At 39.9% G+C, this 26191-nt stretch overlaps 2 protein-coding genes across 2 annotated transcripts; both read left to right on the plus strand.

Moving 5' to 3' along the window:
* The first annotated feature begins 8044 nt into the window (after window positions 1-8044).
* On the plus strand, window positions 8045-11479 carry LOC131984823 (gastrula zinc finger protein XlCGF57.1-like). Its single transcript, XM_059349802.1, has 2 exons — window positions 8045-8527; window positions 9517-11479. Exons 1-2 carry the CDS (start codon window positions 8335-8337, stop codon window positions 11109-11111), a joined length of 1788 nt encoding a protein of 595 aa, XP_059205785.1. The 5' UTR covers window positions 8045-8334; the 3' UTR covers window positions 11112-11479.
* Window positions 11480-17709: 6230 nt separating this feature from the next.
* LOC131984815 (gastrula zinc finger protein XlCGF57.1-like) lies at window positions 17710-21338 on the plus strand. Its single transcript, XM_059349794.1, has 2 exons — window positions 17710-17972; window positions 19275-21338. Exons 1-2 carry the CDS (start codon window positions 17795-17797, stop codon window positions 20957-20959), a joined length of 1863 nt encoding a protein of 620 aa, XP_059205777.1. The 5' UTR covers window positions 17710-17794; the 3' UTR covers window positions 20960-21338.
* The last annotated feature ends 4853 nt before the right edge of the window (window positions 21339-26191 follow it).

The raw sequence follows: 26191 nt of genomic DNA on the forward strand, positions 1-26191 counted from the left end.
TAGGCATGCAATGTTTTAATTTAGGCCAGAAATCCCTTCCTCCGTCACCTCAGGTGTTCCCCAGGGCTCCGTCCTGGGGCCCCTCCTCTTCATCATCTACCTCCTTCCCCTCTGCAATATCTTCCGCAAATTTAACATTCACTTCCACTGCTATGCGGATGACACCCAGCTCTACCTCACCACTAAACCCTCGTCCTCTCTTCCGCACACCTCCCTCACCAATTGCATGTCTGAAATAAGAACCTGGTTCACCTCAAACTTCCTTAAATAAAACAGTGATAAAACAGAGGTTCTCCTCATTGGCACAAAATCCACTCTATCCAAAACCGACAGCTTTTCCCTCAACATTGACAACTCTTCCGTTTCACCCTCCCCCCAGGTTAAGTGTCTGGGTGTCATCCTTGACAGCACACTATCCTTTCAATCCCATATCAACAACATTACCCGGTCAGCCAACTTCCATCTACGAAACATCAATCGCCTCCGCCCCTCCCTTACCGTCACTTCCCGTCTGGATTACTGCAACTCTCTCCTCTTTGGCCTCCCTCACAAATCACTCCACAAACTTCAACTGGTCCAGAATTCAGCTGCCCGCATCAACACAAGAACCGCCTCTATCCACCACATCACCCCTGTCCTCCAACAGCTCCACTGGCTCCCGGTTCAGTTCTGGATTCAATACAAAGTCCTCCTGGTAACTTTCAAGGCTATCCACAACCTCGCCCCCCCACATCTGTCCCACCTCCTCCATGTTCCCACTCCCTCCCGCTCCCTCCGATCCTCTTCCTCAATACACCTGTCTGTCCCCTCCGCCCGTCTCACCACCATGAGTTGGGGTGGTAGTGAGTTCCAGAGGCGGGGAGCAGAGCGGCTGAATGCTCTGCTCCCCGCCTCTGGAACTCACTACCACCCCAACTCAGGAACATTGACTCACTCCCCCATTTCAAATCACTACTCAAAACACATCTGTTTAAAACTGCCTATTCCCTCTGATGACAATTACCCTGTCCAATCTATCTATTGTATTGTTATTAATTATGTATATTTTATTGTATTTTATTGCTGTATATTTTCTATCTTTTTTGTACGGTGTCCTTGAGTACCAAGAAAGGCGCCTCCAAATAAAATATGTTATTATTATTATTAAACCAGCTATCCCTGTTATGTGAGTCCAGAGGCCTGTACTACAAAGCAGGATTTGAGGGTCAGTGAGGTAACCTGAGGTTTAACCCCGGTTATCAGTGTCTCCAAGGCGGTTTCTCTTTTAACCTGGCTAGGTCACCATGGTAATTCATGATGCAGGACCAGGATTTGTTCTGAGCTTCAGCTACTTTTAAAACAGTGTCTCACACTAGTCAACAGTCAATCTATGATCCATACAGATTCTCAGCGGAGAGAACTAGATATAAATTTATATCTGTTGAGTCGTAACATTGTATTAATGTCACCAAACGGAACCGTACAGTTACAGTAGAGTTACTGTATGTATTGTTATACTTGCAGTTACCGTAAATTTACTGTCTGTATCATTGTAGCTATAGTTACAGTATAATTACTGTATATATCATTGTAGGTGCAGTTACAGTAGATACTAAAACTGAACTCCTTAAAGACTAAAGAAATGGTCATGCATGAATCGTTGTCGCTGCAGTTACAGTAGAATTACTGTGTGTATTGTTGTAGCAGTCAGCTGATGTGTGAGGTTGGTGTTTCACACTGAAAAGTTCTCTGGATATTTAGAGTTCTCTGAAATGACTCACCTGTATAATAAGGTAGCAGACATAAATACTTCACTATATTATTAATCACTCTGATGTTCCCTTACATATGAAATACTGTATAATTCCATTCTAAAACAGAATGTTATGTTTTTTGCTTTATCCTGATTGGGTGATGTCCATTTTAAACTGTTGGTTAAATGCCTTATTTGAATAATTTTAGCTGCAACATTAATAAATGTGAAAGCAGTGAGGTGCTCTTAAAACTTTCTTCTTCTTCCTCTTCTTCTTCTTCTTCTTCTTCTTCTTCTTCTTCTTCTTCTTCTTCTTCTTCTTATTATTATTATTATTATTATTATTATTATTTTTATTATTTTTATTTATTTTTTTAACAATATTTTGTATTAGTTTTCAAGTTTTACAATAAAATTCAAACAAACAAAAGTAAATGATAACAAACATAAAGAATGCAGAGCGAACCCAAACCTTCATACACACACCCATTCACACCAGGTAGATTTGCACGAAATTATATAGGCCTATGTATACATACAAGCACACATACACACACATGTATGCATTGCACACGTATCCATATCTAAACAACATGTACATACATATATTCTTATAAACACAACCATATACATACTTATACATACATGTAAACATATACACATAATGATAATAAAGATAATTTAAATGTTATGACCCTATTTTCCAGATGCTATAATGTTCAGATATGGTTCCCACAATTGTACAAATTCCTTCAGCTTTCCTTTGGTAATGTAAGTCAATCTTTCTAATCCGATGCACTCTGATAGTTCTTTTTTCCATTGTTTTATAGAAGGAGCCTCCATGCTCTTCCAGTTCAAGGCAATAGCTCTCCTGGCATGCAAAAGTCCAAAGTCCAACACTTTAGTCTGTTTCTTTGTGTGTTTAAAATCCTTGGGATAAATTCCCAGTATACAAAGTTTTGCACAGAAGGGAATCCTGACTCTAAACACCTTAGACATACAATTGATAACCTCATTCCAGAATCTTTGTATCTTTGAACATTCCCACAGACAGTGAATAAGAGTACCTTTATTATATTGGCATTTAACACATGTATCTGGAATATGACTTGACATACGATTAAGTTTTTCAGGGGTTATATAAAACCTTGTTAACCATTTAAATTGTATTAACTTGAGCCGCGTATTTATAGTTTGTCTTTGGGCTTTTAGACAGGCCTCGCTCCAGTCTGCTTCGTCTATGTCTTCTCGCATGTCCTTTCTCCATGCGTTTAATATATTTATTGCAGAGTCCTTGGAATTTGACATAATCAGATTATAATATTTGGACAATAAGCCCTTCTCTGCCCATTTTCCAATTTGTTCAATTGATGATAATTCAGGCATAGACATAATTTCTTTGGATCTAGATAACAAAAAATGTCTAACCTGCAAGTATTATAATATTATATTTTTCAGATAGGTCACTGAATGTAAGCAATTTTCCATTAATATACAGATCCTTGATTGCTTGGATGCCGTTTATTTTCCATAATTTGAATCCTCCATCTTTTATGCCAGGTATAAACTGGTCATTATTCCATAGAGGGGTAAACTGGGACAAAGTTACAGATTCTCCTACATGTTTATGTGATGCATGCCATACAATAATAGTATTTTTCAAGAAGGGTTTTTTTGTCTTTTTTATCAGTTTATGTAAATCTGCGGAATAAAGATAGTTGCATATTGGTAATTCTGGAAAAGATTGTTGTTCGATATTTACCCAAGCTGGAGGCGATTTTACACAAAAGTAATGCGAAGCTGATGTCAGTTGTGCTGCCATATAGTACCACCTTAAATTTGGAACCTGAAGGCCCCCTCTTTCATAGGGCAAGTATAATAATTTAAGACGTAGTCTTGCTTTCCTATTATTCCAAATGAATTGACTTAATACCTTATTTAAGTTATCAAAGAACGAAGGTGGTAATGGCAAGGGGATTGTCTGAAAGAGATATACAAATTTAGGCAAAATTGTCATTTTAATAATATTTATTCACCCTATCATAGATATGGGTAAATTAGACCATCGGTTTAGAGTTTCTGTGACCTCTTCTACCAGGGGATTATAGTTTGCAGAGACCATGTTGTTAATGTTTGAAGTAATTGTAATACCTAAATATTTAAAACCCTCTCTAGCAATTGTAAATTCAGTGTTTATAGTCGGGTTTTTCCTATCTTCTTCGTTCAGAAACATAAGTACAGATTTTGTGTTATTGATTTTAGAACCTGAGAATTCACCAAATTCCTCAATTAATCTCACCAAGTTCGGGATGGTATTATTAAGATCTGTCAGAAAAAATATTATATCATCTGCAAAAAGTGAAATGAGATGATTAAGTCCTCCAATGTTGACACCCGATATTCCCTCACGAGTTCTCACTGCAATGGCCAGAGGTTCCAAAGCTAGCGTGAACAATAATGGGGATAACGGACATCCCTGTCTGGTCGAGCGTTGTAAATTAAAGGGTTTTGAGACATTATTATTAGTAAGAATTTGTGCTGTAGGGCTTGTATACAACAATCTAACCCATTGAATACATTTTTCTCCCAATCCAAATCTTGGCAGGAGTTTCAAAACATAATTCCACTCTATCCTGTCAAATGCTTGACGAGCATCAACTGCCAGTATTGCTGTGTCTTTTGTATCATGTTTCTCAAATAATATGTTTAAAACGCGTCTAATATTGTGATAACCTTGTCTTTTTTTAATGAAACCTTGTTGGTCGTCAACAATCAAATTTGGCATGTGTTTTTCTAATCTTTTAGAGAGTATCTTACATAATATTTTCGTATCACATCCCATGAGACTAATTCCTCTATATGACGAGCACTCTGTTGGTGGTTTATTGGGTTTTAAAATAAGAGTAATTGTAGCTAATCTTTATGATTCTGGGAGAATATCTAGTTCAAAAGACTCTCTGAACATATTTAGTAGTGGCTGCATCAATTTATTTTTGAACAATTTATAAAATTCTACCGGTAGTCCATCTGGTCCGGGCGCTTTGCCACTATTCATGTCACTTATAGCCTCTAGTATGTTATTGGTTGTGAGTGGACTGTCAAGTGTTAATTTATTTTCTTCTGATAGAGCTTGAAATGGTAGTCTGTCTAGAAAAGTATTTTGGATTTCATCATTTGGGTTACACTCTGATTGATATAACGATTTATAAAATGCTCTAAAGCTTTTGTTTATCTCTATTGGGACTGACGTCAAATTGTCCTCAGCTGTTTTTATACTAAGGATTGCTCTCTCTGCTTGCTGTTTTTTAATTCTCCATGCCAATAGCTTACCTGCCCTTTCTCCCTGATCATAAAATGTTTGTTTAGTCCACAATAAATCTTTTGCCACTTTATCAGTCGTCAATTTATCATATTTAGCTCTCCTGACCGTTAATTGAAGTAGTTTTTCAGAATCATTACTGTTATAGAATTCATTTTCCAAGGTCTTAATTTGTTGTTCTAATATCAGTATTTCTTGGTTATATTTTTTGTTTTTTTCTTGTGTAACTAATTATCTCTCCTCTTATATAAGCTTTAAAAGCTTCCCATCTTATACTGGCTGAGGTTTCTTCCTTATTGTTTTCAAAATAATCATCTATACATTTTCCCACAAATTGAATAAATACTTTATCCTTAAGCAAATACGTTTGCAATCTCCATCTTTTTGGATGCTGTTCATTTTTACCTAATTGTATTTTCATAGAGACCGGCGCATGGTCACTTATCACAATGCTGTTGTACCAACATTCTTCTACACATGATTGTAGCTCTGTGGATATTAAGAAAAAATCAATGCGGGAATGACTTTTATGAGGACTTGAGAAACATGAATACTGTCTATTAGTAGGATTTGTGGCCCTCCAAATGTCCTTTAATCTAAGATCTTGTATATAGTTGTTGAGTAGCTTTCTCGTTTTGATATGAGTGTTATCTTTTTGAGAAGATCTATCTAGAGCTGGGTCCATGGTGCAGTTAAAGTCCCCTCCCATAATATACAGGCCCTCTAAAGAAGAGACTGTTAAAAATATTTTTTCAAAAAAGGATGGTGAGTCTTCATTGGGGCCATATATATTGATAAGGTTAATTTTTTGTGACAGAATAGTTCCTTGTACTATAATGTACCTCCCGCCTGGATCTATGATGAGTTTTGATTTTTTAAATGGTAAAGATTTATGAATTAAAGTGACAACCCCCCTAGCATGACTAGTGAAGGGAGCATGAAATAACTGGCCAGGATATCTTTTGGTCAATATGTGAATATCTGATCCAATTAAGTGTGATTCTTGAATGAATATAATCTTACATTTTAAACATTTTAACCTGTTTAGAATTTGTTTCACTTTGATCAGCTTTCTCAATCCCCTGACATTCCAACTTGTAACAATAATATTTAAACTACTTAGTTGTTTCGATCTCTAGCTGTATCTAAATTACCTAGGATGATTTAGGATCTTGAAATAAAATAATAATAATAATAATAAATAAAATAACATTATGACAATAGTGGTGCAACTTCCCCATACATTCATACACACACATACACTCAAAGTAACACTGAACATTTCCCCACTGAACAAGTACATTCTCTCCTATGGAATGCACACCCCTCCCCTTTGAATTTAGTGGATTACAAGAACATTGATCCACAGAGATTGAGGAGCAACTAGTCCACGTGACTCCCACCATAACAATAACCTTCAACCGTGTAATTTAAAAGTAATTTATTAACCCTTATTAATAGCATAACGTTATCTTTTAGAACTTAAATCTTAACTGCCTACATCAACTCGAGATATTTCTAAACCCACTCACTTCAGTAAGTGTGCGCAATGTAACTGTCAATAGAAGAAAGTAAAGGACGCATGTTATATGCTCTAGATTTCACCTGTTAATGATATGAGTAGCTCCTGAATGAGTTCACTCAGTCCCTACTGCACCTTGAGGACTTTTTGACAGTTCAGTTTTTGTTGATAACTGCTGCTGCTTGCGGGAGTCCCCTGTAGAAATCTTCTGCTTCCTGCAGTGTTGCAAACAGATGGATCTTGCCGCTGTGCAGAATCCTCAGCTTGCACGGGTTGTATTGGAACCCCCGGAAAGCATTGATGTCGATAAAGCTCTTTATCACAGGTTGAAATCCTTTCCGGACACGTACCGTTTCGGCTGAGAGGTCCTGAGCGAACGTGATCTTTAGCCCGTCATGTTTAATGTCCTTCTTTCTGCTCTCCCGGTAGACAAACTCCTTCTCTTGAAACAATAAGAACTGCACCAACACAGCTCTGTTGTGGTTTGGTCTCCCGGGAGCCAGTGTACGATGAACTCGCTCTAACGTGAATGTCTTTTGAGGTGACAGCCCGAGCCACGTTGGTAACATTTTCTTTATAAAGTCAATGAGTGGCCGTGTCCCCTCTGCTCCCTCTCGTAACCCAAAGATACGCAAATTCTTCCTTCTCCCCCGGTTCTCTAGGTCATCGGCTTTTGCCTCCAGAAGAGCGATTCGCTTGACAGCCGATCTCAGGGCTATTTCAGTTTCGCCTTGCGCCGTTTCTGTCTCATCAATGCGGGTCTCCGCCTGGTCAATGCGAGCTGTATTGTTCGCAACATCTTGTTTTATCTCATTAACTGCATCCTTCAGTGTCGCCAGAGTATTTGTCATACCCACCAGCTTCTGTTCAACAACATTGAATCGTGTCCAAAGTCTGACCGCAGTGACTTAAGTTCGCCCAACACATCTTCTATGCTAGCCATGTTAGCACTCGCCGTGTTAGCATCTATGCTGCTCGGAGGGCTCAACTGCATTGGATTAGTGCCCGTCTTTCGTCCACGAGTGAAACGTTCACAAGTTTTCCTCCCGCTGGTTTTGGCATGACCTCGTCGCTTCTTCTTTATGAGATGATAGCAGTGTTAAGGGTTTTTTAAAGAAATAATTAAAACACGTTATCAGAGCTATGCCACTATGCGGCCATCTTGGTCACCTCGTTCCGGAAGTCTCCCTTTTTCTTCTTATTATTTTTATTTTTATTTTTATTTTTATTTTTATTTTTATTTTTATTTTTATTTTATTATTTTTATTACCCTTATTGTGGCTGGAAGCATGAAAGCAACAACATTGAGAAATATATTGAGTCTATTTTAATAATTTATCTTCCTGTGTGTTTGTAAGAGGAAGTCTGTCATTTTAGAAATTTTGGACTTTTATTTTGAAACCCATCAACTTCTATGCCCCGGAAGCTGTCGTCTTCATTGTGTTAACTTCACGCTGTTTAATCAAGACGGCAGCGAGTCGCAGTTTCTTTATTGTTAGTGAGAAAGTTTGAGTTGTGATCCGTCAGAGCCTCTGTGTGTCCGGATAAACCTGTCTGAATGGACTTTGTGCTGTTCACCTTTTCTTTCTGGATGTTTTTTCCTCTGACTCTTCTCCCGGTAGACTACAAACACATTCAAGTTAGCTTAGCATGCTAGCTGGTTAGCACAGCGGCACTAGTCATAGTGACTGTTTGATGGAGAGCAAACTGTGTTTCTGACGGAGTTTGTGTGGAGAAAAAGTTGGTGTCACTGTGTGAAAAATGTCTAAAGTCCAAACGGTGAGAGCGCTGGTGGAGCAGCGACTGACTGCGGCTGCTGAAGAGATATTTGGGCTGTTTGAAAGAACGATAGCAGAGTACGAGGAGCAACTTTGTCGTTCAAAAGAGAAGAACGAGCGACAACAGAAACTACTGGACGCTGTTTTCAACCCTCAGATTCAGTTACACAGAGCAGGTTAGTTACTTTACTTCAGTTACACAGAGCAGGTAAGTTACTTTACTTCAGTTACACAGAGCAGGTTAGTTACTTTACTTCAGTTACACAGAGCAGGTTAGTTACTTTACTTCAGTTATACAGAGCAGGTTATTTTATTTAAAAGTCAGGATATGTGTGTGTCACGGACAGAAGAACTGCTTCTATGTTTGTAAATGTTACTTTAAATCTGCAGAAACAACTACTAATAATAACCGATCTGTGAAAACAATAAGAAAGCAGAGGGAAACAGAAGAGTTTCGGGGGTAATGATGTCTGGCTCTGTGGTTGGATGTCAAAACAGGAATAGAAAAAAAACTGCCTTTCATTCTTATTGATTACTTTGTCAAAGTGTCCCTTTGAAGCTAAACAGAGACAACTATGGTTGCAACCAGTAAACGGACGGACTGGACCGCTGAAATCATCTGAAATTCTCATATTTACACAGAGCTCATTTCATACAGACACACAGCTCAACTTTTAATAGCAGTGCTGCTGGAACCTGTGATGATCAGCTACATTAGAGCAAGAATCTGAAGTCAACATTAGCTCTAGACAATTAAATATGTTGTTAAATATTTATATGAGAATTTCTGATGATTTCAGCAGTCCAGTCCGTCCGTTGAATGGCTTGCAACCACAAACTTCTCCGTCTAGCTCCAGAAGGTGTCTTTGACAAAGTAATTGATTGGTTTTTACCTGGACCACCATGTGGTGAACAGTGAGACGCATTCCATGCAAAGCAGTCCGTGGCCCAGAGGTTGGGAATCGGGCTTGTAACTGGAGAGTTGCTGGTTCCCCAGGTGCAGTAATGTGCTGCCCACTGCTCCTTGCATGGTGTGTTAACTTGTGTGTAAAAAAGGATGGGTTGAATGCTGAGGATGAATATCCCCATTGTGGGATTAATAAAGTAATTAATCTTAATCTAATCTCAATCATAAACCTCTCTGTGTGTTTACCCTTCTCTACAGATGTTCAGCAGCTGTTGGTGGTTAAAGAAGAGTTTCCCTCTGAGCAACAGGAGAGGAGCTGCAGTTTTGACCAGGACCAGGACCAGGAGGAGCCAGAGCCCCCACACATTAAAGAGGAACAGGAGGAACCTTGGACCAGTCAGGAGGGAGAGCAGCTTCAGGGGCTGGAGGAGGCTGATATCACCAAGTTCACATTCACTCCTGTCCCTGTGAAGAGTGAAGAAGATGAAGAGAAACCTCAGTCCTCACAGCTTCATCAAACACAGACTGAACAGATGGAAACAGAAGCTGATGGAGAGGACTGTGGAGGACCAGAACCAGACAGGAACTCTGATCCTGATCCACATTTACAACCCGATATGGACAACGAGCCTGCAGACTCTTCTGAACCTGATACCGATGACAGTGGTGATTGGAAGGAGACCAGAGAACCTCAGTCAGGATTGAACTGTTTGAAAAAAGATGTCAGAGATTCCAGATTTAGTGCTGGTGAGAAACAATTTAGCTGCTCTGAGTGTGGGAGAAGATTTGACTACAAGCACGTTCTGAAGAGACACATGGTCTCTCATACAGGAGAGAAACCTTTCAGCTGCTCAATATGTAAGAAAAAATTTTCACAGAGTGGAACTTTAAGGTTACACATGAGACTCCACACAGGAGAGAAACTTTTCAACTGCTTAGTTTGTAAGAAAACTTTTACACGGAGTGGAACTTTAAAGTCACACATGAGAATCCACACAGGAGAGAAACCTTTCAGCTGCTCAGTTTGTAAGAAAACTTTTGAACGAAGTGGAAATTTAAAGGCACACATGAGACTCCACACAGGAGAGAAACTTTTCAACTGCTTTGTTTGTAAGAAAACTTTTACACAGAGTGGAACTTTAAATGCACACATGAGACTCCACACAGGAGAGAAACCTTTCAGCTGCTCAGTTTGTAAAAAAACTTTTACATGGAGTGCAACTTTAAAGTCACACATGAGACTCCACACAGGAGAGGATCTTTTCAGCTGCTCAGTTTGTAAGAAAACTTTCACAGAAAGTGGAACTTTAAAGTCACACATGAGACTCCATACAGGAGAGAAATGTGTCAGCTGCTCAGTTTGTGAGAAAACTTTTACACAGAGTGGAGCTTTAAAAAGACACATGAGACTCCACACAGGAGAGAGACCTTTCACCTGCTCATTTTGTGGTAAAAGTTTCAATCGAAGTTCTGATCTGAAGACACACATGAGAGTTCATACAGGAGAGAAACCTTTCAGCTGCTCAGTGTGTGGTAAAGATTTCAGTCATACTTCGGCTCGGAATAGACATTTCAGACTCCACACAGGAGAGAAACCTTTCAGTTGCCATATTTGTAGCAAAAGATTTGCCTCAAGTTCACAGGCAAAAAGTCATAAATGTGCTGGCCACTCGTCCTCAAAGTTTCATCAAACTGAGGAGAACAAAGAGGCAGAGCCTCCAGCCAGCAGCCCACATGAAAAGATGCTGACAGAAACTGATGGAGAGGACTGTGGAAGACCAGAAGCAGCCAGGAACTCAGATCCAGATGAACCAGAAACTGATGAGGATACTGGAGATTCTCCTGAACCTTAGACTGACAGTGGTGATTGGAAGTGAACAAGCAAAACTCAGTCTGCTGTAAATTCTTAGTAAAAGGTCCTCATCAGTGACAATGAAAGCCTTTTTATTAACACCTTGGACCTTTTGGAGGGTGTGGCGGATTCAGTTTGAAGGCTACAGAGAAGATCATCACATATTGGAATGAAACTCGATGATCTTAGGAATCCTTTTGTACAAAATATATTGTGATTTCTTGTTGGGAAGGGGGTGAAATATGATGTTTATATGCCCATTGAGCATCTTTAGATTTTTTATTTGTTTTTGTTTTACAAAACGAAAGTTCATAAACTGATATTTTAATACAATATTTAATTGTAGAAGTGTAACAATTACAACTTTATTTTTTTAACAGAAAAACAAAATAAAAACATTCTTAGTTTACCAAAGTTGCCTGAAAGTTGTCCCTTCTTCAGTTTGTGGTTCGAGGATAGGCATGCTATGTTTTAATTCGGGTCAGAAATCCCTAAACCAGTTATCCCTGTTATGTGAATCCAGAGGTCTGTACAACGAAGCAGGATTTGAGGGTCAGCGAGGTAACCTGAGGTTTAACCCTGGTTATCAGTATTGTTTCAGAAATTGGCGAGAAAGCCTCTAACTACTTTTAAAACAGTGTCTCACACTAGTCAACAGTCCATCTATGATCCATACAGATTCTTAGCAGTAAGAATTAGATATAAATTCATATCTGTTGAGTCGTAACATTGTAATAATGTCACCAAACGGAACCTTGCAGTTACAGTAGAGTTACTGTATGTACAGTTATAGCTACAATTACAGTAGATACAGTTACAGTAGAGATACAGTTACAGTAGAGTTACTGTATGTATCGTTGTTGCAGTTACAGTAGAATTACTTTATGTATCGTTGTAGCTGCGGTTACAGTAGAGTTACTGCTTTTCCTGCATTGTGCCGATCCCAAAAATAAAATGTCCAGCTGAGCTTAATGACTACAGACCAGTAGCCCTCACATCTCATATCATGAAGAGCTTGGAGCGGCTGATTCTACGCCTACTGAGAGTTGAGGTCAAAGACAACCTCGACCCCCTGCAGTTTGCATACAAACAACACATGGGAGTGAACGATGCTGTCCTCTATATATGCCTCACCGTGCCCTTGCTCATCTCGAGGAAACTGGCATTATGTGAGAATCCTGTTCTTTGATTTTTCAAGCGCAATCAACACCATCCAACCCAACATACTCAAAAACAAGCTCACAGAGCTGGGAGTGGATCTTCCTTTATCTCCTGGATCACTGATTACCTGACAGGAAGGCCACAGTATCTCAGGTTGGGGAACTGTGTTTCTGGAACATTAATGAGCAGCACAGGGGCTCCACAAGGGACTGTTCTGGCTCCATTCATGTTCAAACTGTATACAGCAGACTTCAAATACAACTCTGAGTCCTGCCACATCCAGAAGTACTCGGACCAACACTGCTATTGTGGCTTGCATTAGGAATGGACAGGAATCTGAATATAAAGATCTGGTCTAAGAACTATCTCCTACTGAACACCTCAACGATTATCGTTGTAGCAGTCAGCTGATGTGGGAGGTTGGTGTTTCACACTGAAAATTTCTCTGGATATTTAGAATTCTCTAAAATGACTTTCTTGTTTAATAAGGTAGCAGACATTAATACTTCACTAGATAATTGATCAGTATGTTGTTCACTTGCATATCAATTTAATAATAATAATTTAATAACTTAAGAGGAAGTCTGTCGTTTCAGAAATTTTGGACTTTTACTTTGAAACCCATCGTCTCATCGGCCCCGGAAGCTGTCGTCTTCACTGCGGCTAACTTCACGATGTTTAATCAAGACGGCAGTTAGTAGCAGTTTCTTTATTGTTAGTGAGAAAGTTTGTGTTGTGATCCGTCAGAGCCTCTGTGTGTCCGGATAAACCTGTCTGAATGGACTTTGTGCTGTTCACCTTTTCTTTCTGGATGTTTTACCTCTGACTCATCTCCCGGTAGACGACAAACACATTCAAGTTAGCTTAGCATGCTAGCTGGTTAGCACCGCGGCGCTAGTCAGAGTGACTGTTTGATGGAGAGCAAACTGTGTTTCTGACGGAGTTTGTGTTGAGAAAGAGTTGGTGTCACTGTGTGAAAAATGTCTAAAGTCCAAACGGTGAGAGCGCTGGTGGAGCAGCGACTGACTGCGGCTGCTGAAGAGATATTTGGGCTGTTCGAAAGAACGATAGCAGAGTACGAGGAGGAAGTTTGTCGTTCAAAAGATAAGAACGAGCGACAACAGAAACTACTGGACGCTGTTTTCAACCCTCAGCTTCAGTTGCCCAGAGCAGGTTAGTTACTTTACTTCAATTACACAGATCAAGTTAGTTACTTTTCTTCAGTTACACAGAGCAGATTAGTTACTTTACTTCAGTTACACAGAGCAGGTTAGTTACTTTACTTCAGTTACACAGAGCAGGTTAGTTACTTTACTTCAGTTACACAGAGCAGGTTAGTTTCTTTACTTCAGTTACACAGAACAGGTTAGTTACTTTATTTCACTTACACAGAGCAGGTTAGTTAATTTACTTCAGTTACGCAGAGCAGGTTTGTAGAACCTGATAATGTAATACATTCCCTTTAATGTAATAACCCCGTTAATGTAATAAAAATCTGCACTCCAGTGAGTCCAGTGAAAATGTAAGAAAACCTGATAATGTAGTAACTTCCCAATAATGTAATAAAGTGCATTTCCCAATAATGTAATACACTTTTAACCAATAATGTAATAAAGTATTACATTAATGGGAGGTTATTACATTATCAGGTTAGCCTTCATTTGGCAAGTCCTGATAATGTAATAACTTCCCAATAATGTAATAAAGTGCAGCAGACCACCCATTACTTGAGTTCAAGTGGTGATACTGTGTAGGCAACACTAGCTCAAGAGCTCTAGCGCCACCAACAGGTCAAAGTTGAATGTTTATTAACTTTTGACCCGTTCATCCCTTTTTCTCAAAGGATGTATCACTGGAACCCTTGGGCCAATCCGAGCTCAATGCATCCTCAATTGGGTTTTTCGGCCATATTGAATTTTCCGCCATCTTTGATTTGATCAAAAACCTTTAAAAGGCCTCTCTTATCACAAATTTTGTCTAACCTTCTCTAAACTTGGCCCAGATGATCTTCAGACCATGGCACATGAATGCATTCAACATCTTCTTGAAATTCAAACACACTTGGCTGTGACAGCCAATCAAACTTGATGGTGAGGTCGCCAAACAGGAAGTAAGCCTATTTCTCAGTAACCCTTTAGCATACCTTAACCAAACTTGGTACATATGACATCATGACATCATCATATGACCCAAAAGATCTGGTGACCTTTGACCTCTGGTGGGCCACATATTCTGTCCAATCTTCATGAAACTTGGCATATGATCTTCAGACCAAGTTGAACAAATGTGTCAAACAGCTTTTTCAAATTCAAAACCATTTGGCTCTCTGACAGCCATGATCATCTTGAGTGCAGTATCTCTAGAATGCATTGGTGCAAGTGATTCAAATTTGGTATGAGTGTTTGTAGGGACTTAAAGATTAATTGATTTGATGATGAAGGTCAAAGGTCTCTCCTTATATTCCTTGATGCACATGTTTCAAATTAAGCAGCTAGCTCAATGAGCTCAGCAACATAGCAACATTTTAGCCAGTATATTGCATCCACTCTAGTCGTTTCTAGTTGTTATTATTATTACTACTTTTAGTGTCTTTAATCATCTCCAGTAATATATTATTACTACTAATACGAATAATCAAAAATATAGTATTACATTTCAAGTATTGCATTACCTACATAGTTTTTCTAACTACATGCTGGTACGAAAGGCTCATCGATAGCTGTCCAGTGTATAAAGTCCCTTTTATTATTAAAAATGTATTTTATATTCTATATTTACTTCAATTAATCTATCTACTAAAACATGGAGGGCAAATGAGGCTTTGGTTAGTGAAGTTATTTCATATAATATTCACATGCAATATCGATAATACATTGTCTATTTGCTATTGGTTTATGGATTATACACCAGTTCAGTATATGGATGCTGAAAGAAAGTTCAAATCCATGTTCAAAATAGCCATGATGAAGACATCAACCACAAAGAAGTTCTAAAATGGTGGCTCTAAAATGAGGTTGCTTTTCTGGATAGGTTGCTTTTGTTGTGTGTTGAAATTAAATAAATAAACAAATACAAAATTGTTGCATTTGGAGTCCACTGCAATTTGCCAGTGATATTTAACGAGCTCAGAACACTGTTGGTAACACTTTATTTTACAGGGTCCCTAATACAATGTATCCAACCTATGTACTTAGTAAAAAGTAAAGTGTCACTGCACTGTTTGAGCAGTGCTTTGTAGCCTAATATTGCTGTTGATTATGTGAAAATGTTCTGAAAGCACTAGGCACAAGGAGTTACATATAGTTTGAAATACAAAATAATCCATTCCAAAAACGTATAAAAGCTGCAAGCAATGATGAAGGGGCATGTATAGTGGATGGCACCGAGGCTGGTTGAGACCAGGTTTTTTTTCCTAGGTTCTAAGCCTGTTTAATGTCAATAAGAGTTAAAGTTTAACACCAGGATGCTCAAAGATCAGAATGGCAGCCAAATTCTGATGTGCAAAATAGTTTTGGAGCTACTTGGAGAGGTCTGGCAATATCACCAGACATTGAAAAATAAGTTTGCAATCCACTTATGTGAAGATATGGAGTTAAAACACATGTACGATATTGCACTGCCCCCTAGATGTCAAAGGTCACCAAGTTGTTTAGGTGTTCCCAGGATGACGTCATGACTCAATATACGAAGTTTGGTTAAGATATGTTAAAGGGTTGCTGAGAAATAGGCTAACTTCCTGTTTGGCGACTTAGCCATAAAGTGTGATTGGTTGTCACAGCCAAGCACCTTTAGATTTCAAGAAGCTGTTGAATGCATTCGTGTGTAATGGATACCTCGTTTGTGAAAAACGGATGAACGGGTCAAAAGTTAATAAACATTAAACTTTGACCTGTTGGTGGCGCTAGAGCTCTTGAGCTAGAGTTGCCTACACAGTACCACCACTTGAACTCAAGTAATGGGTGGTCTGCTGCACTTTATTACATTATCGGGAAGTTATTACATTATCAGGACTTGCCAAATGAAGGCTAACCTGATAATATAATAACCTCCCATTAATGTAATACTTTATTACATTATTGGTTAAATGTGTATTACATTATTGGGAAATGCACTTTATTACATTATTGGGAAGTTATTACATTATCAGGTTTTATTACATTTTCAATGGACTCAAGTGCAGATTTTTATTACATTAACGGGGTTATTACATTAACGGGAATTTATTACATTATCAGGTTCTACAAGGTTAGTTACTGTACTTCAGTTACACAGGGCAGGTTAGTTTCTTTACTTCAGTTACACAGAGCAGGTTAGTTACTTTACTTCACTTACACAGAACAGGTTACTTTATTTACAAGTCAGGATGTGTGTGTGTGTCACGGACAGAAGAACTGCTTCTATCTTTGTAAATGTTACTTTAAATCTGCAGAAACAACTACTAATAATAACCGATCTATTGAAACTATAAGAAAAAAGAGGGAAACAGAAGAGTTTCTGGGGTAATGATGTCTGGCTGTGTTGTTGGATGTCAAAACAGGAATAGAAAAAACTGCCTTTCATTATTATTGATTACTTTGTCAAAGACTCCCTTTGAAGCTAGACTGAGACGATTATGGTTGCAAGCCAGTAAACGGACGGACTGGACCGCTGAAATCATCTGAAATTCTCATATTTACACAGAGCTCATTTCTTACAGACCCACAGCTCAACTTCTAATAGAAGTGCTGCTGTAACCTGTGATGATCAGCTACATTAGAGCAGGAATCTGAAGTCAACAATAGCTCTAGACAATTAAATGTTATTAAATATATATATGAGAATTTCTGATTTCAGCGGTCCAGTCCGTCCGTTTTATTGGCTTGCAACCACAAACTTCCCCGTCTAGCTCCAGAAGGTGTCTTTCACAAAGTAATTAATTGGTTTTTACCTGCACCACCATGTGGTGAACAGTGAGACGCATTCCATGCAAAGCAGTCTGTGGCCCAGAGGTTGGGAATCGGACTTGTAACTGGAGAGTCACTGGTTCCCCAGGTGCCGTAATGTGCTGCCCACTGCTCCTTGCATGGTGTGTTCTCTTGTGTGTAAACAAAGGATGGGTTAAATGCTGAGGTTGAATATCCCCTTTGTGGGATTAATAAAGTAATTAATCTTAATCTAATCTTAATCATAAAACTCTCTTTGTGTTTACCCTTCTCTACAGACGTCCAGCAGGTGTTGGTGGTTAAAGAAGAGTTTCCCTCTGAGCAGCAGGAGAGGAGCTGCAGTCTGGACCAGAACCAGGAGGAGCCAGAGCCCCCATACATTAAAGAGGAACAGGAGGAACCTTGGACCAGTCAGCAGAGAGAGCAGCTTCAGGGGCTGGAGGAGGCTGATATCACCAAGTTCACATTCACTCCTGTCCCTGTGAAGAGTGAAGAAGATGAAGAGAAACCTCAGTCCTCACAGCTTCATCAAACACAAACTGAACAACTGAAAACAGAAGCTGGTGGAGAGGACTGTGGAGGACCAGATCCACAAGTCCAAATGGTGAGAGCGCTGGTGGAGCAGCGACTGACTGCGGCTGCTGAAGAGATATTTGGGCTGTTTGCAAGAACGATAGCGGAGTGTAAGGAGGAACTTCATCGTTCAAAAGAGAAGAACGAGCGACAACAGAAACTACTGGACGCTATTTTTAACCCTCAGCCTCACTTACACATAGCAGGTTAGTTACTTTACTTCAGTTACACAGAGCAGGTTAGTTCCTTTACTTCAGTTACACAGAGCAGTTTAGGTACTTTACTCCAGTTACATGAAGAAGGTTAGTTACTTTACTTCAGTTACACAAAGCAGGTTAGTTACTTTACTTCAGTTACACAAAGCAGGTTAGTTACTTTACTTCAGTTACACAGAGAAGGTTAGTAACTGTACTTCAGTCAAACAGAGCAGTTTAGTTACTGTATGTTAAGTATTTTGTTGTTGGAGCCTAATTGGTGGCAGAAAGTGACAGTTAGCTGCTGGACCCAGAGTTACCAGCGGTACAATTGTCAAAATAATATAATCGTTGATGTTTTTCCTGGTTATTTTCATGGTTTGTCAGCAAAAGATAGATTATCTTACAGCAGTTATCTAACCTTTAACAATGCTGTGAGATTTCCTGATCTGTAGTCAGTGTCTGGATGGTAAAGGACCAAAAATAGCTTAAACGGCCAAAGTTAGAGAGGCTGAACATCAAGGTTTGTCTGAGGATTTGTGTGTGTTACGGACAGAAGAACTGCTTCCATGTTTATAAATCTTACTTTAAGTCTGCAGAAACAACTACTATTAATGACCAATATATGAAAACAAGGCAAGTTTATTTGTATAGCTCCTTCAACAATTGGGCAGTTCAAAGTGCTTTACACAGAATATTAAAAGCATTTAAAAGAGACATATGTAGAATGACATTCAAAAATAAAAATGTAAGACTAAACCGAAGCAGATAAAAGACTAAAAACAAGCAGATAAAATATTTGGGAAAAAATAATTAAGTGTTCAAATATAACATTTGAAAATTGAAAGTGAGCTGATAAAAGTTCTAGTGCAGTAAAGGCAGTGGCAAACAGAAAAGTCTTTTGTCTTCATTTTAAAGAGTTGAGATTTGCAGCAGATCTGCAGTTTTCTGGGAGTTTGTTCCATATATATATTGGCTTGCAACCACAAACTTCTCCGTCTAGCTCCAGAAGGTGTCTTTGACAAAGTAATTAATTGGTTTTTACATGAACTACCATGTGGTGAACAGTGAGACGCATTCCATGCAAAGCAGTCCGTGGCCCAGAGGTTAGGAATCGGGCTTGTAACTGGAAAGTCTTCGGTTCCCCGGTCGCAGTAATGTGCTGCCCACCGCTCCTTGCATGGTGTGTTCACTTATGTGTAAAAAAAGGATGGGTTAAATGCTGAGGTTGAATATCCCCATTGTGGGATTAATAAAGTTATCTTAATCTAATCTTAATCATAAACCTCTGTGTGTCTTTACCCTTCTTTACAGACTTCCAGCAACTGTTGGTGGTTAAAGAAGAGTTTCCCTCTGAGCAGCAGGAGAGGAGCTGCAGTCTGGACCAGGACCAGGAGGAGCCAGAGCCCCCATACATTAAAGAGGAACCGGAGGAACCTTGGACCGGTCAGGAGGGAGAGCAGCTTCAGGGGCTGGAGGAGGCTGATATCACCAAGTTCACATTCACTCCTGTCCCTGTGAAGAGTGAAGAAGATGAAGAGAAACTTCAGTCCTCACAGCTTCATCAAACACAAACTGAACAGATGGAAACAGAAGCTGATGGAGAGGACTGTGGAGGACCAGAACCAGACAGGAACTCTGATCCAGAGCCACATTTACAACCTGATACTGGTGACGAGCCTGCAGACTCTTCTGAACCTGAGACTGATGACAGTGCTGATTGGAAGGACACCAGAGAACCTCAGTCAGGTTTGAACTGTTTGAAAAAAGATGGAGGTCCTGTCAGATATTCCTCATCTTGCGCTGGTGAGAAACAATTAAGCTGCTCTGAGTGTGGGAAAAGATTTAGCTACAAGAGCTATCTGAAGAGACACATGAGACTCCACACAGGAGAGAAACCTTTCAGCTGCTCAGTTTGTAAGAAAACTTTTACACTGAGTGAAACTTTAAAGTCACACATGAGACTCCACACAGGAGAGAAACCTTTCAGCTGCTCTGTTTGTAAGAAAGCTTTTACAGAGAGTGGAAATTTAAAGTCACACATGAGACTCCACACAGGAGAGAAACCTTTCAGCTGCTCAGTTTGTAAGAAAACTTTTACACGGGGTGGAACTTTAAAGTCACACATGAGACTCCACACAGGAGAGAGACCTTTCAGCTGCTCAGTTTGTAAGAAAACTTTTACACGGAGTGGACATTTAAAGTCACACATGAGAGTCCACACAGGAGAGGAACTTTTCAGCTGCTCAGTTTGTAAGAAAACTTTTACACAGAGCGGAACTTTAAAGGGACACATGAGACTCCACACAGGAGAGAGACCTTTCAGTTGCTCAGTTTGTAAGAAAACTTTTACAGAGAGTGGAACTTTAAAGTCACACATGAGACTCCACACAGGAGAGAAACCTTTCAGCTGCTCAGTTTGTAAGGAAACTTTTACATGGAGTGGACATTTAAAGTCACACATGAGACTCCACACAGGAGAGAAACCTTTCAGCTGCTCAGTTTGTAAGAAAACTTTTACACGGAGTGGAACTTTAAAGTCACACATGAGACTCCATACAGGAGAGGATCTTTTCAGCTGCTCAGTTTGTAAGAAAACTTTTACATGGAGGGTAACTTTAAAGTCACACATGAGACTCCACACAGGAGAGAGACCTTTCAGCTGCTCAGTTTGTGAGAAAACCTTTACCCTGAGTGGACATTTAAAGTCACACATGAGACTCCACACAGGAGAGAAACCTTTCAGCTGCTCAGTTTGTAAGAAAAGTTTTACACGGAGTGGACATTTAAAGTCACACATGGGACTCCACACAGGAGAGAGACCTTACAGCTGCTCAATTTGTAAGAAAACCTTTACACGGAGTGAACATTTAAAGTCACACATGGGACTCCACACAGAAGAGAAACCTTTCAGTTGCTCAGTTTGTAAGAAAACTTTTACATGGAGTGCAACTTTAAAGAGACACATGAGAATCCACACAGGAGAGATTGTGTGGTAAACGTTTCAATGGAAGTTGGGATCTTAAGACACGTGAGAGTTCACAGAGGAGAGAAACATTTCAGCTGCCGTATTTGTAGCAAAAGATTTGCCTGTAGTTCACAGGTCAAAAATCATAAATGGGCTGGCCGGTCGTCCTCAAAGTTTCATCAAACTAAGGAGAACAAAGAGGCAGAGCCTCTAGACAGCAGCCCACATGAAGAGATGCTGACAGAAGCTGATGGAGAGGACTGTGGAAGACCAGAAGCAGCCAGAAACTCAAATCCAGATGAACCAGAAACTGATGAGGATACTGGAGATTCTCCTGAACCTGAGACTGATGATAGGGGTGATTGGAAGTAAACTAGCACAACTCTGTCTGCTGTAAATTCTTAGTAAAAGGTCCTCATCAGTGACAATGAAAGCCTTTTTATTAACCCCTTGGACCTTTTGGAGGGTGTGACGGATTCAGTTTGAAGGCTACAGAGAAGATCATCACATATTGGTATGAAACTAGATGATCTTAGGAATCCTTTTGTACAAAATATGTTGGGATCTCTTGTGGGGAAGGGGGTGAAATTTGATGTTTATATATCCATTGAGCATCTTTAGATTTTGTATTTTTGTTTGTTTTACAAAACGAAAGTTCACAAACTGATATTTTAATGCCATATTTAATTGTAGAAGTGTAACAATTACAACTTTATTTTTTTTAACAGAAAAACAAAATAAAAACATTCTTAGTTTACCAAAGTTGCCTGAAAGTTGTCCCTTCTTCAGTTTGTGGTACGAGGATAGGCATGCTATGTTTTAATTGGAGCCAGAAATCCCTAAACCAGTTATCCCTGTTATGTAAATCCAGAGGTCTGTACAACGAAGAAGGATTTGAGGGTCAGTGAGGTAACCTGTGGTTTAACCCTGGTTATCAGAAATCCCTAAACCAGTTATCCCTGTTATGTAAATCCAGAGGTCTGTACAACGAAGAAGGATTTGAGGGTCAGCGAGGTAACCTGTGGTTTAACCCTGGTTATCAGTATTGTATCAGAAATTGGCGAGAAGGGGCGTCCCGGTGGCTCACACTGGTAGAGCGCTTACCACTAAGGCTGAGTCCTTGCTGCGGCGGAGCCGGGTTTGAATCCGGCCTGATCTCCCTTTGCCGCATGTCTTCCCCTCTATCACCCCCTTTCATTACATCACTTTCAATAAAGCATAAAAATGCAAAAAAAAGAATCTTTAAAAAAAAAAAATAGGCGAGAAAACCTCTAACTACTTTAAAAACAGTGTCTCACACTAGCAGGGCTTGAAGACCTCCGGCACGGTGCCGGAAATCTGGCTCGGGGTTTTTTGTTTTTTTTAATCATGTTTAAAAAAAAAAAAAAAAAAAAAACACCAAAAACCCTTAGTTAGATCTGGATATGACCGGGGAGGGCAGCATTACGATGGATAGCGTATAGCCGCCTTCCGGAGAAGAAGAAGGCGGCTCATCGGCGAGCGTGCTTTAGACCCAAGTCATTACTATTTCTCAAGAAAGTGACTGGAGACAAATCCAGCGACCGACTCGTTAAGAAGAGCCGCCGTTAGCAGCAGTTAGCTCTGTAGCAGTACAGTGTGTATGTGCTGCTGCTACAGGAGGTGTTCACTTAGCGATCTGTTTGTTTACAACAAGCACCGGACACTCTGTGCGCAGTTAGCGCGTACCGTTAAATCACGATCACTATGTTTATGATCAGCGGAGACACTTTGCATAATAATTAGCCATGCTGCTTTGTTTATGATCATGCTGTGCACAGTTAACGATGGCGAAAACCAAATGTCACCTCCAGAGTCTCTAAATCGCTCTGGGGGCTAACTTGTTGTGGAGACACGCAGAGTAAGCGGACATTTGAGAGGGTGTGGCATGAGACTTTCCCGGTGGTAGTCGAAACACGGCTATACGGTCCGTGTGTGCGCTCTCCCACACGTCAACCTTACTGGGGATTCCCACCGGGCGCGGAACGGCTCCGCCGCGGGTTTGCTCCGTCCTCTGCCCGGCGTCAGTTCCCACCGTGCGCGGAACGGCAGTGTAGCGAGCCAGCCGTATACACCCGAGGTAGCGAGAACACGCGATAATCCTGAATGTACGGGAGACCGCGAGATCCCGTGATAAACTGCGTATAAGGTAAACAACAACAACAACAACAACAACAACAAACAGCTTACTTTGCTTCTCCGACGTGGAAGATCTGTTGATCTGACCATCTATCCTTATAGAAAGAATATATTAAATGTCATAAATGATTGTATGCTGTTCCACTTCAACAATCCGACTCTTGTCGTCCATGTATCCGACCCTCTAACTTTATGTATCGTTGTACTTAGAGTTACAGTAGAGTTACTGCTTTTCCTGCGTTGTGCCGGTACCAAAAGTAAAATGTCCAGCTGAACTTAATGACTACAGACCAGTAGCCCTCACATCTCATATCATGAAGACCTTGGAGCGGCTGATTGTACGCCTACTGAGAGTTGAGTTGAAAGACTAACTCGGCCCCCTGCAGTTTACATACAAACAACACATTCGAGTGAACGATGCTGTCCTCTACATGCTTCACCGTGCCCTTGCTCATCTGGAGGAAACTGGCATTATGTGAGAATCATGTTCTTTGATTTTTCAAGCGCAATCAACACCATCCAACCCAACATACTCAAAAACAAGCTCACAGAGCTGGGAGTGGATCTTCCTTTATCTCCTGGATCACTGATTACCTGACAGGAAGGCCACAGTATCTCAGGTTGGGGAACTGTGTTTCTGGGACATTAATGAGCAGTACAGGGGCTCCACAAGGGACTGTTCTGGCTCCATTCATGTTCACACTGTATACAGCAGACTTCAAATACAACTCTGAGTCCTGCCACATCCAGAAGTACTCTGACCAACACTGCTATTGTGGCTTGCATTAGAAATGGACAGGAATCTAAATATAAAGATCTCATCTAAGAACTATGTCCTACTGAACACCTCAACGACTAAAGAAATGATCATGCATGAATCGTTTGTAGAGTTACTGCATGTGTCGTTGTAGCAGTCAGCTGATGTCTGAGGTTGTTGTTTCTCACTGAAAAGTTCTCTGAACATTTAGAATTCTCTGAAATGACTCTCCTGTAAAATAAGGTAGCAGACATTAATACTTCACTATATTATTAATAAGGTTGATGTTCACTTGCATATGAAATACTGTATAATTCCTTTAAAAGAAATGACTCTCCTGTAAAATAAGGTAGCAGACATTAATACTTCACTTTATTATTAATAAGGTTGATGTTCACTTGCATATGAAATACTGTATAATTCCTTTAAAAGAGAATGTTATTCTTTTTTGCTTCATCCTGATTGGCTATTGTTCGTTTTAAACTGCTGGTTAAATGCCTTATTTAAATAATTTTAGCTGCAACAGTAGTAAATGTGAAAAGAGTGAAGTGCTCTTAATACTTTCTGAATTATTATTATTATTATTATTATTATTATTATTATTATTATTATTATTATTATTATGACCCAAATTGTTGCTGGAAGCATCACAAACAACAACCTTGAGAAATAGTATGAGTCCGTTTTAATAATTTATCTTCCTGTGTGTGTGTGTGTGTGTGTGTGTGTGTGTGTGTGTGTGTGTGTGTGTGTGTGTGTGTTTGTCATAGGACTGTCATTTCAGAAATTTTGGACTTTTATTTTGAAAGCCATCAACTCCTCTGCCCCGGAAGCTGTCGTCTTCACTGCGGCTAACTTCCCGCTCTTTAATCAAGACGGCAGCTCGTAGCAGTTTCTTTATTGTTAGTGAGAAAATTTGTGTTGTGATCCGTCAGAGCCTCTGTGTGTCCGGATAAACCTGTCTGAATTGACTTTGTGCTGTTCACCTTTTCTTTCTGGATGTTTTACCTCTGACTCATCTCCCAGGAGACTACAAACACATTCAAGTTAGCTTAGCATGCTAGCTGGTTAGCACCACAGCGCTAGTCTGAGTGACTGTTTGATGGAGAGCAAACTGTGTTTCTGACGGAGTTTGTGTGGAGAAAAAGTTGGTGTCACTGTGTGAAAAATGTCTAAAGTCCAAACGGTGAGAGCGCTGGTGGAGCAGCGACTGACTGCGGCTGCTGAAGAGATATTTGGGCTGTTTGAAAGAACGATAGCAGAGTACGAGGAGCAACTTTGTCGTTCAAAAGAGAAGAACGAGCGACAACAGAAACTACTGGACGCTGTTTTCAACCCTCAGATTCAGCTACACAGAGCAGGTTAGTTACTTTACTTCAGTTACACAGAGCAGGTTAGTTACTTTACTTCATTTACACAGAGCAGTTAGTGACTGTACTTCACTTACACAGAGCAGGTTATTTTATTTAAAAGTCAGGATGTGTGTGTTACGGACAGAAGAACTGCTACTATGTTTGTAAATGTTACTTTAAATCTGCATAAACAACAACTATTAATGACCTATTTATGAAAACAATAAGAAAGCAGAGGGACACAGAAGAGTTTCAGGGGGTCAAAACAGGAATAGAAAAAAAAAAGGCTTTCATTGTTATTGATTACTTTGTCAAAGACTCCCTTTGAAGCCAGATGGAGACAATTATGGTTGCAAGCCAGTAAACGGACGGACTGGACCGCTGAAATCATCTGAAATTCTTTTACACAGAGCTCATTTCATACAGACACACAGCTCAACTTTTAATAGCAGTGCTGCTGCAACCTGTGATAATTAGCTACATTAGAGCAGGAATCTGAAGTCAGCAATAGCTCTAGACAATTAAGTTTGTTATTAAATATATTTATGACAATTTCTGATGATTTCAGCAGTCCAGTCCGTCCGTTTAATGGCTTGCTACCACAAACTTCTCCGTCTAGCTCCAGAAAGTGTCTTTGACAAAGTAATTGATTGGTTTTTACCTGCACCACCATGTGGTGAACAGTGAGACGCATTCCATGCAAAGCAGTCCGTGGCCCAGAGGTTGGGAATCGGACTTGTAACTGGAGAGTCGCTGGTTCCCCAGGCGCAGTAATGTGCTGCCCACTGCTCCTTGCATGGTGTGTTCACTTGTGTGTAAAAAAAAAAAGGATGGGTTAAATGCTGAGGATGAATATCGCCATTGTGGGATTAATAAAGTAATTAATCTTAATCTAATCTCAATCCCAAACCTCTGTGTGTGTTTACCCTTCTCTACAGACGTCCAGCAGCTGTTGGTGGTTAAAGAAGAGTTTCCCTCTAAGCAGCAGAAGAGGAGC

Source organism: Centropristis striata, chromosome 14 (genome assembly GCF_030273125.1).
Source record: "Centropristis striata isolate RG_2023a ecotype Rhode Island chromosome 14, C.striata_1.0, whole genome shotgun sequence".
NCBI lineage: Eukaryota > Metazoa > Chordata > Actinopteri > Perciformes > Serranidae > Centropristis > Centropristis striata.